Here is a 12309-nt window from a genome sequence, read left to right on the forward strand (position 1 = left end):
ACTCTTCTCCACAGTACTGTGGGTACTCAGGCAGCTCGTGGATTGGAAGAGTTCAAGAACGTGGCCGGTGATCACGGGCAGTTAGGAATTAGCAATAATTGCTGAGGTTGGTACGCTGTGAAAGAATTAAGAAAAACATACAAAAGGACCAATTAGTGCGCATCTTCTCTCAAGCTGCAAGGGAGCCATGCAGCGAGTTAATCTGGCTTTTGTTTGTTAAGGGGGTTACGTTGTCTCCGATACCATGCATAGGTTCTCTCTCATGTCAACCTGAGCAGGTGTGAAATCCTCATTAGAAAGATATCATGTTTCTCAATCTGATTATCCTGAACCAGGTATTGCCTCAGCTGGTTTAAGACATAAAGCTCCATCATTCACTGCAAATATTGCCCAGTATCATCACCAACTTCATTTCAAAAGGAATGGAAATCTGCAGCTCTCCCCCCATGCTGACGTTCAACTGAAACGTGAACGGCTTGAAAGATTAGCAGGTCATAGGGATGTACAGCATGGAAACAGACTCTTCGGTCCAACCCGTCCATGCCAACCAGATATCCCAACCCAATCTAATCCCACTGGCCAGCACTTTGCCCATATCCCTCCAAACCCTTCCTAGTCATATACCCATCCAAATGCCTTTTAAATGCTGTAATTGTACCAGCCTCCTCCACTTCCTCAGGCAGCTCATTCCATACACGTACCACCCTCTGCATAAAAAAGTTGCCCCTTAGGTCCATTTTAAATCTTTTCCCTTTCACCCTAAACCTACGCCCTCTAGTTCTGGACTCCCCCACCCCAGGAAAAAGACCTTGTCAATTTATCCTATCTATGCCCCTCATGATTTTATAAACCTCTATAAGATCACCCCCTCAGCCACCGACACTCCAGGGCAAACAGCCCCAGCCTGTTCAACCTCTCCCTATAGGTCAAAGCCCTTCAACCCTGCCTTGGTAGGTGATGGCATTCAGTGACAGGAAATGGAAACAGCAGATAGAGTGAAACTACAGATCAGCCGTAGTCTGATTAAGTATAGGTGAAGCTAGAGGGGGTGAATGGTCTTTTCCTGTTCCTAAACCTCATTTCATGTTGTACCATGTGATGTAAACAAACTTAAGGATAGAGCAGATGAATCTGTGGCTGAGGAGCTGGTGCAGGGGAGAAGGATTCACACTTTTGGCTCTTTGGAATCTCTTCTGGGGTAGAAGTGACCTTTACAAGGAGGACAGATCACACCTGAATTTGGAAGGAGATTAATATACTGGCAGGGAGATTTGCAAGGGCTGATCGGGATGATTTGAACAAGTAAGGTGGGGGTGGGGAAGGAACGGGTCGAACAGTCAGGGCAGGTAGGAACAAAGCAGAGAACAAGGTAGGACTGGTAGAGGCCGAACAGGGAAGGCAGATGAGCTCAGAGCATGGTTTAAACATGGGACTGGGATATCATAGCAATTACAGAGACATGGCTCAGGGATGGGCAGGACTGGCAGCTTAATGTTCCAGGATACAAATGCGACAGGAAGGGGAGGGGGTGTAGCGTTTTTGAATAGGGATAATATTACAGCTGTACTTTGGGAGGGTATTCCCGGAATTACATCTAGGGAAGTTATTTGGGTGGAACTGAGAATTAAGAAAGGGATGATCACCTTATTGGGATTGTAATATACTGATGGAAGAGGATTGACCTGATCTAAAAGTTGAAGTTCTAAATTGGAGGAAGGTCAATTTTGACTGTATTAGGCAAGAGGAGGAAGTTTACCAGGATGTTGCCTGGTATGGTAGGAAGATCCTATGAGGAAAGGCTGAGGCACTTGGGGTTGTTTTCATTGGTGAAAAGAAGGTTTAGGGGTGATTTGATAGAGGTGTACAAGATGATTAGGGGGTTAGATAGGGTTGACAGTGAGAACCTTTTTCCATGTATGGAGTCAGCTATTACAAGGGGGCATAGCTTTAAATTAAGGGGGGGTAGATATAGGACTGATGTTAGGGGTAGGTTCTTCACTCAGCGAGTCGTAAGTTCATGGAATGCCCTGCCAGTAGCAGTAGTGGACTCTCCCTCTTTATGGGTATTTAAGCGGGCATTGGATAGGTATATGGAGGATAGTGGGTTAGTGTAGGTTAGGTGTGCTTTGATCGGCGCAACATCGAGGGCCGAAGGGCCTGTACTGCGCTGTAATGTTCTATGTTCTATAACTTTCAAAAGTTGATTTGGGGGCAGATGTTCGCAGGCAAAGGGATGGCTGGAAAAATGGAAGCCTTCAGAAGTGAGATAACGAGAGTCCAGAGACAGTATATTCCTGTCAGAGTGAAAGGAAAGGCTGGGTGGAATAGGGAATGCTGAATGATTAAACAAATTGATGTTTTGGTTAAGAAAAAGATGAAAGCATATGTCAGGGTATAGACAGGAGAGATCGAGTCAATCCTTAAAGGAGTATTAAAGCAGTAGGAGTATACTTAAGAGGGAAATCAGGAGGGAAAAAAGGGGACATGAGGTAACTTTGGCAAATAAGGTTAAGGAGAATCCAAAGGGATTTTATAAATATATTAAGGACAAAAGGATAACTAGGGAGAGAATAGAGCCCCTCAAAGATCAGTAAGGCAAACTGTGTGTGGAGCCACAGGAGGTGGGGAAAATACTAAACGAATATTTTGCATCAGTGTTTACTATGGAGAAGGGTATGGAAGATATCTGTCAATCTTTAAAATAGTTTGTTTACCCTACGTGTAGGAAAGTTGGAAAAGTTCTGTAACTGTAATTAAAAGTCTAATCTGCACAGCGATCTTGCCAAAAGAAATTTATTAACAGAAAACAGCTTCTTAAAGCGACTAAGCTTTCTTGACCTTTTCTAACATGGGTACAGGTTCTCTCCAAAGGTTACACAGGTTCACGTGATTTGAAGTTCACTTGGTCACACTTCCTCTCCCGAAGGCCTGGTGAAATGTGAGCCATCGTTTCTGGGAGGCGAACAGTGGGTTGAATTGCAAGCACTGCTCAAACCTTCCTGGTCTGTCGCCAGCAAGCTTGTGCCAGTTCTGCTGAAACCAGTATTGTGGATAACATTGTTTCCGATTGTTGGAGAGGCTCGTGAGGAGTTGCTTCCTTATCTTTCCCATAGACTAGGCCTGGAGAAGGCCATTTTTAAAAATTAAGATTCTTTTGGGAAGGGCTCAGGCTTCAGTGAGGAAGATTGCCAGCTGTGTTTGGAGACGGTTGAGGTGTGTCCTCTTGGGATTTTAAATGGATTTGAACAGGCTGGGACAGACTAATTAAAATCTCCAGTCAGGGTATTGAGCAAAAGGGAGTATCATTTTAAAATTCGAGCCAAGGCATTCGGGGGGGGGGAAAGTCAGGAAACACTTATTTCCATATCACAGTCAAAACTTTTATCTCAATCTCTCTAACTGCCTGTCCCCCACACTCTCTCTCTCTCTCTCTCTGTCTCTTTGTGTCTGGAAGCATATGTCAGGTATAGACAGGAGAGATCGAGTCAATCCTTAAAGGAGTATTAAAGCAGTCGGAGTGTACTTAAAGAGGGAAATCAGGAGGGCAAAAAGGGGACATGAGGTAACTTTGGCAAATAATGTTAAGGAGCATCCAAAGGGATTTTATAAATATTAAAGCACTCCAACCTAAAGCCCCTCCACCTGCATCTACCTATCACCTTCCCAGCTACGTTGCCCCCCCCCTACTGCCATTTGTCTCAGCCCCCTTCCCCACCCCCCCCCACCAACACACATTCCTGATGAAGGGCTTATGCCTGAAACATTGATTTTCCTGCTCCTCAGATGCTGCCTGACCTACTGTACTTTTCCAGCACCACTCTTAGAGTCATGGGGATGTACAGCATGGAAACAGACTCTTCGGTCCAACCCGTCCATGCTAACCAGATATCCCAACCCAATCTAGTCCCACCTGCCAGCACCTGGCCCATATCCCTCCAAACCCTTCCTATTCATATACCCATCCAAATGTCTCTTAAATGTTGTAATGTTACCAGCCTCTACCACTTCCTCTGGCAGCTCATTCCATACACATACCACCCTCTGCGAGAAAAAGTTACCCCTTAGGCCTCTTTTAGATCTTTCCCCTCCCACCCTAAACCTATGCCCTCTAGTTCTGGACTCCCCGACCCCAGGGAAAAGCCTTTCCCTAATTATCCTATCCACGCCCCTCATGATTTTACAAACCTCTATAAGGTCACCCCTCAGCCTCTGACACTCCAGGGAAAACATCCCCAGCCTGTTCAGCCTTTTCCAATAGCTCAAATCCTCCAACCCTAATAACATCTCTTGTAAATCTTTTCTGAACCCGTTCAAGTTTCACAATATCTTTCTGATAGGAAGGAGACCAGAATTGCACGCAATATTCCAACAGTGGCCTAACCAATGTCCTGTACAGCCGCAACATGACCTCCCAACTTCTGTATTCAATACTCTGATCAATAAAGGAAAGCATACCAAACGCCGCCTTCACTATCTTTTCAATCCTTCATAAAGTGCCCATGAAAGATTGGAATCAGCATAATCATTCAGGACTGTTCAAGTTAACATTTACTGCTCATCCCTAATTTAGCTCAAGGGCAATATTTGGTTTGACCATTTTAGAGTGAACCACTTTGCTGTGGTTCTGGAGTCACAGTCAGGCCAGACCAGGTCAGGAAAGCGGATTTTGTTCCTTCAAGGACAGTAGCAGCCCAGGTAGGACATTTTCCGACAATCAATGGTAGTCACCAGTTAGGCTTTCGGTTAAAAACTTCAGATCACATCTGACTGGAGCACCTGTTGGTTATCTGTGATTTCACAAGTTCCCTGGAGAATGAAATGCAAAGTAAATGGTGTGTGATTTTTCTTTTTCCCCTCTTTGACAGTGGTCTGTTGTTGCTGCTGAGGGTTAAGTTAGCTGTATGGAAGCACCAACGGGAAGACAGCACTATTCCGAAGATCTTTCATGACACAGTGCAGAAACACCCAGAAAAGGTTGCCCTCATTTATGAAGGGGTTGACGAAAAGTGGACTTTCAGGGACCTCGACGAGTATTCCAATGCCGTGGGCAACTTCCTTCGGGAGCAGGGCTATGGACCGGGTGATGTCATTGCCTTGTTCATGGAGAGCAGGCCGGAGTTTGTCGGGCTGTGGCTTGGGATGGCTAAAGTTGGAGTGGAGGGGGCACTGCTCAACTTCAATCTCCGCCTCGACGCACTCACTCACTGCCTGTCTGTCTCAGGAGCCAAGGCCATTATCTTTGGCGCAGAGATGAGCGATGGTGAGTCTGCAGTATACAGCTAAAAAGACAAGCGCCTGCAATTCACAGGCGCACACACACACACACACACACACACACACACACACACATCCACAGCATTCCCAATCATTTAACAGGGCGTTATGCAGCCAACTTGTACACAGCAGCCTGGAAAGAGCAAACGATTATACCTGTCACCATAAATACAGCATCGTTGTCAGTGCAGCACTCTCTCAGCTGGAGTGATGACCTGGACTTTGCACCTCTATTTCCCTGGAGTGGTAACTCTTTCCATCTCTGTGCTAGAGATCTCAATCAAGGACCTGCCCCCTATACCTATCGACCCTTAATGCAGAATATGGATCGGGCTAAAGGTGATGAGTGAAAGTCCGACACTGCCCTGGAAAATAGCCAAGGCTGTATCATCCAGTCTCTTAGCTAGATGCACTATTGTACTGCTCATTGTGTGGGCATAACAGGCTGCATGGTGTGTTTGGGTCATCCCGTGATACACAAGAGCTTGGCAGGAGGAAGTGAAAGCCTTACCGACAAGATGGACAGAGGTTTTCTTAGAAATGAGACCACTGACGATGCCTAACCCTTTGCCCAGTGCAATGTCCGCTTGGGATTGTTAGACCAGCCCAGGGCTTTCCAATTCTCAAAAAGTTGGAGAACAGGGTTCAATAGCGTCTTCCCAAAAGGAAAATGGCCCAGCTTTTACCAAGGGCTAGCTCATATAGAATGGGCCAAATGGCCTCCTGCTTTGTTAAATCCTGGCCCAAGTCCATGAAGTTTAATCTTGATTTATGAGGCTTCTTCTAAGTTAAGCCTCTTTCTGCACCAAACCTGCTCTGATTTGGGTTGGTCACAGAGTGTCACAGTGTTAGTTCTGTGGCCAGAATGCAGTAAACGCACCATGACTGCAGCAGGCTGGAAGTGTCGTCACTGCCTCGGGCTACACCTGATTGGTTTATGCCTTTTGTTTCTATTCCAGCCCTGTTAGAAGTGAATGGAATCCTAGGGAAAAAGATCCGGAGATTCTGCAGCGGAAGCTGGGATCCGAGTAAAGTTGCAGCAGGGACGGAGCACCTCGATCCGCTGCTCAGTGCGGCTTCCAAATACTTGCCGTCTCCTCCTCTGGGAATTGGATTCATGGGTAATGATGACTTTGATGCAGGATGATTTCGCGAATGTTAACACTGGTATCAGTGGGTATTTGGGCAAGTTGCCTCTTCTATATAATAGTGTGACACATTTGGTCTAATAGTGAAGTGCGTCCACCTAACTGCCCCTGTTGGAAGTTTTGATGTCTGCTTCAGTCATAAAGTTAACAATCACACAACACCAGGTTATAGTCCAACAGGTTTAATTGGAAGCACACTAGCTTTTGGACCGAATATCCTTCATCAGGTGGTCGTGGAGGGCTCAATCCTAACACACAGAATTTATAGCAAAAATTTACAGTGTGATGTAACTGAAATTATACATTGAAAAATTGATTGTCTGTTAAACCTTTCACCTGTTAAATACAGTGATAGTTTCACTTCTTTCATTTGTAAATCACAAAACCATTTTTTAAAAAGTTGCATTCTCGGGTTAGCTGTTAACAATGGTGATAGCTAGACAATATGTTGAAGGTGTTAGCCCCCTGTGTTCTCTGTCTATGCCATAATGTTTAGATTGATTCTAATCTAAAAAGTGAGATAACAGAGTTTTACATAAATTCATGCGGTTTTTGAGCTCAGAGTTCAACATGAATGTATGCAGTTTTTGAGCAAAGTACAATGTAACTCTGCAAGTACAAATTCACCCCACAAAATATATGTGTGCATGTGGGTCTGTGGGTCTGTGTGTCTGTGTGTGTGTGTGTGTGTGTGTCTGTCTGGGGTGGGGGTTGTGAGTGTGAGAAAGTGTGTGTGTGTGTGTGTGCAGTGAGTGCAGACCGTCTTAAGTCTGTGCGAGGGTGCGCAGCATCTCCAAATCATGCTTCAGTCATAGCTTTATACGGAATGGAAACAGACTCTTCGGTCCAACTCGCCCATGCCGACCAGATGTCCTAAATTAATAGAATCATAGAAGATAGGAGCAGGAAGAGGCCATTCAGCCCTTCGAGCCTGCTCCACCATTCATCATGATCATGGCCGCTTGCCCAACTTAATAGCCCAATGCTGCTTTCTCCCCATAATGTTTGGTCCCATTCCTCCCAGGTGCTGTATTTAGCTGCCCCTTGAATGCATTCAATGATCTAGTGCCATTTGGCAGCATTTGGCCCATATCCCTCTAACCCCTTCCTATTTGTATATTTTCCTGGCTCCCTTTATCCCCCACAGTTGAGGGCCCCTGCAATGCCCTTGCTCATATTGTAAATTCATTAGGGCCTATCTCAAGCATATGTGTCTTTCTTCAACCTAAACCGAACAAGGAACAGTGTTGGGTCCACGACTTTTTTGTCATTTATATAAATGATTTGGATATGAACGTAGGTATAGTTGGTACGTTTGCTGATGACACCAAAATTGGAGGTGTAGTGGACAGCAAAGAAGCTTACCTTAGACTAGATGGGCCCATGGGCTGAGGATTGGCAGATGGAGTTTAATTTAGATATATGTGAGGTGTAAATGCAAATCAGGATAGGACTTATACACTTAATGGTAATGCCCCAGGGAGTGTTGCTGAACAGAGACCTTGGAGTGCAGGCTCATAGCTCCTTGAAAGTGGAGTCGTAGGTAGATAGGATAGTGAAGAAGGTGTTTGGTATGCTTTCCTTTATTGGTCAGAGTATTGAGTACAGGAGTTGGGAGGTCATTTTGCGGCTGTACGCGACATTGGTTAGGCCACTGTTGGAATATTGCGTGCAATTCTGGTCTCCTTCCTATTGGAAAGATGTTGTGAAACTTGAAAGGGTTCAGAAAAGATTTACAAGGATGTTGTTAGGGTTGGAGGACTTGAGCTATAGGGAGAGGTTGAACAGGCTGAGCCTGTTTTCCCTGGAGCGTCGGAGGCTGAGGGGTGTCCTTATAGAGGTTTATAAAATCACAAGGGACATGGATAGGATAAATAGACAAAGTCTTTTCCCTGGGCTGGGGGAGTCCAGAACTAGAGGGCATAGGTTTAGGGTGAGAGGGGAAAGATACAAAGGGACGCAAGGGGCAATGTTTTCACACAGAGGGTGGTACGTGTATGGAATGAGCTGCCAGAGGAAGTGGTGGAGGCTGGTACAATTACAACGTGTAAAAGACATCTGATGGGTATATGAATAGGAAGGGTTTACAGGGATATGGGCCGGGTGCTGGCAGGTGGGACTAGATTGGGTTGGGATATCTGGTCGGGTTGGACCGAAGGGTCTGTTTCCATGCTGTACATCTCTATGACTCTATGACATTAACTCTGATTTCTCTCACCAGATTGCTGCCAGACCTGCTGAGCTTTTCCAGCAATTTCTATTTCTATTTCTGCACCTTGTACTGTGAAGTCAGCTTCCCGGCTGGTACGATGTATGTTGTGTGACTGCCGACAGCAGGTTTTCCTGTCTTTACTTGGTGGAATGCACTATATAATACCGATAACTTGCCGCACAATGTCTTTCTTGGCTTATAGCTGCTCGCTGGAGTGCTCTTTATACCACCACCTGACAGTGAGCTCAACGCACCTGTGTTCAGCTTAAAAAAAACACGGGTCAAGATAGTGAATTGGATTCTAAAAGGTTTTATTTGAGTAAAATAGGTTAATACTTTTACTGTTTTCCATTTATCCAAAACTGAAAAACTACACTCCATTGATTGATCTTTCAGTAATTCTTTGTAATTTATCCCTGCAGGACTGGTCAATAAAATTCTAGGCCACATCAAACTGACAAGTGTGAAAGCTTGCCCTTTGAGGTTCAGTACCAGTATTCAGTGCATTAATGGCAGCCGGATGCCATTCAGCAGATTCATATGGTAATTGACCAGTTAACAGGACAATGTTTCAATTCTTACAAAGCTACAGCACTGATCTCAGAGCTGAATAGCATTATCATGTGTGTGTATGTATGCGAGGAACTACACACCCTCTTGAGTGACTGCCTGCAAGAGAGACTTGTGTACCAGTGTCACACAGCTGGGGCTGTATACCAGTGATAACTTGTGCAGAAATGAAGTTTTCCATGACATTGCACAACAATGTGTGTGTGTTTTCACGCTGGGATCTGCCTAACCCCATCAATAGTGGCCCATATTTATAGGGCACCATCAGCGACATAAAACTTCGCAGAAGTGAATTCTCGAACAAAATTTGACACTGAAGCTCAAAGGACGATATTGGGTTTGGTGACTGAACACTTGCTCCACGGTAGGTTGCTATCCTGTCCTACGGGAGGTAGGAAGGTTAAGGGCAGAATACTCGAACATGAGGCTGGGGCAGCTGACGTGTGATGGCAGTGGTGAAACTGTGAAAGTGTAGAATGTGCAAGAGGTCGGATTTGAAGAAGATGCCAATTTACTCCCACCAAGAAATCGCTGTATTTGTATGTGTTTGCTGGTACTCTCTTTTTCGAAATTGCACACACTCCAATGCAATCTTCTCTTTTTTTTCTTTAAATGCATAAGTAAACAGGGAATGCTGTTGACAAATGACAGAAACTTCACAGGAGCACAGATTTGGAGAGCTCGCTGTCTGCAGGCCCTCAAGTGATCTCCTCACAACAAATGAGTGTTTCATCACTGTTCTAAACAGTGGAGCTCTGACAGAACCCATCCAGTTTTATTGATCATTAATTAGATTTTGTGACGTTTAGGTGACACGCCTCAGCCTTGCCTCTGATTTTATTTGTAGAGCTTTCTTACTCCATTAATGGGTTCTCTGCCTTCCAGACCCAAAAAGCCAAGGATTTTTGAGCTTGTCCACTTTCCTTCTTGCCAATTTGCCCAGTCCCTTGATGTTCTTTTCCTACTGGTGATTTCTGCTCACCTCAAGCCCTTGTGCTGTCTCCACTCCAGCACTTTACAAGCCACGATCAACTCCAAACACTTGATGGCACTTCATCTTTTGGAGTCACAGAGGGCTACAGCACAGAGAAAGGCCTTTCAGCCCAATCATAATTGGGCCGGTCAAAAACAGCCACCAAACAATTCTAATCCCACTGAATGGGCCCCACGTTGTTCTTTGGCAGGAGGTCCTTACACGGTGGTCTTTCCCCACCGTGCCTTGGCGGTAGCTGCTCCAAGCTTCAGTGTGTCCCTCAACATGTAGTCCTGGACCTTGGAATGTGCCAGTCTGCAACACTCAGTCAGGGTCAACTCCTTCAGCTGGAAGACCAGCAAGTTTCGGGCAGAGCAAAGTGCTTCTTTCACCAAGTTGATGGTCCTCCAGGCACAGTTGATGTTCACCTCCAAGTGCGTCCCGGGGAACAGACCGTAGAGCACAGAGTCCTCGTCATGGAGCTGCTCGGGACGAACCTTGACAAACACCACTACATTCTTCTTCAGACTTGCTTTGCATAGGCACATTCCAGAAGGAGGTGTGTGACAGTCTTGCCCCCCCCCCCCGCGCAGCCGCTTCAGGGCAGTGTGCCTTAAGGGACCAGTGGACATGCATATCAAGGTCCCTTTGACCATCACTGCTTCCCAGGATCCTGCCATTCATCATGGATACTCGCAGTAAAAATACACCTGCTGTTAGCCAGGATAGTAGCACAATGATTATAAAACTGGACTAACAGCTATGCATGTTGCAATTGGGTGGGAGGTAGGTGAGCTGCCTCCTTTCCATCTCCCTGATTGTCTGCAACAATGATTCTGCAAACTAGGTCATTTGGGGTCTGGGAGTACTATTTTATCGCACTCTCTGATGGGTAGTGTGCGTTCTCCACACAGCTTTGCAACAGTCTGCAACCAGGAGCAGCCAGAAACAGAGCAGGGATAATATAGTGTTTAAAGATGTGCATTAACGTATTGCATTACTTCCTGAAATGCTTTCCCCATGAAAACAGGCCAGTAACGTCCTCATTTGTGTAAAGTGACATGTTCAATGAACAATGACACTGAAGTTGATATGACAGAGTTTGAAGTCTCACATTGAATCTGTCCTGCTGCATATGGTGTGGATTGGTTGTGAACACAAGTCAATCTTTTAAAAATAGACCAAACCAGACGTTTGATCTTGTGATTGAAACTTGCAGTCTGAAATGTCTAAACAAATTCATTGACTTCTCCTTCACTTGGTGAATTTTCAAGCAGCTAACTTTGCCTGGATTCCCGACAGTTGAACAATAGTCTTGGAAGTAGTGTGCCCGGTTAAAAGTTAATGTCACAGCAGAAATGCAGACTACTTATAGAGTGTGAAATGGGGTGGCATATGTGTCCTTTTGACTTTGTTTTCTGAATTGGACTAAAACTATTATACAGTCTTTATCAGAGGTATCAGGGAATTGTTCTGTGCATTCTTTTTTCCCCACTTGAATTAGTTGTACAGCAGAAGGTGTACTTTTCAAATCTTCTCACTCTCTGAATATATTTTCCGCCTGAGTCATATCCATAAACACCCAACAAAGAAAGATGACAGGAGCCAGCAACGAGTTCAACCTTTCACCGACTTCACGTGACTGGGCGAATTGTGACCTTTGTCCCACTTGAGGGAGAATATCCAAGTGAGTCAGAGCATTGTCACTGAGGCCTAAAAGAACCCTCGGAGTAAGCCTCACCATCCCTTCCACTCCCTCCACCCACCCGAACCTAAACCCCTCAAAAACAACATGCAAATGTATTTGCACAGAAATTCGGTGAGCAGTAGTCTGTCTACTTGGAGTTTTTTTTTTCAAGAATATTGTTGGCAGCTTTATCAAGATGGTCCTTCCATATTGGAAGGATGGTCACAGTCTGTGCTGGAAAAGTTCAGTTTTTCTATATTAATAGTTGTAGAATCATGGAGTACAGGCCATTCAACCTAACGGGCCTGTACTTTCTGATTCATCCCACTCCTCCATTCATAGCCGGGCATATTTCTACCTTTCAAATATCGATCCACTTGCCTCTGTGAAGGTTGCACATGACCTTCCACTGTCATTGAAGTTAAAAATCACACTGCACCAGTTT

At 45.1% G+C, this 12309-nt stretch overlaps 1 protein-coding gene across 4 annotated transcripts in view; it reads left to right on the forward strand.

Moving 5' to 3' along the window:
- Nucleotides 1–12309, forward strand: part of slc27a1a (solute carrier family 27 member 1a) — a 79100-nt gene that overhangs the window by 22974 nt on the left and 43817 nt on the right. For all 4 annotated transcript variants that reach the window (XM_072564368.1, XM_072564369.1, XM_072564366.1 and 1 more), the window contains exons 3-4: nt 4866–5260; nt 6234–6395. In XM_072564368.1, coding sequence (XP_072420469.1) covers nt 4866–5260; nt 6234–6395 — 557 coding nt within the window. The remainder of the gene's footprint in view (nt 1–4865; nt 5261–6233; nt 6396–12309) is intronic.

This window comes from Chiloscyllium punctatum, chromosome 46 (assembly GCF_047496795.1).
Source record: "Chiloscyllium punctatum isolate Juve2018m chromosome 46, sChiPun1.3, whole genome shotgun sequence".
NCBI lineage: Eukaryota > Metazoa > Chordata > Chondrichthyes > Orectolobiformes > Hemiscylliidae > Chiloscyllium > Chiloscyllium punctatum.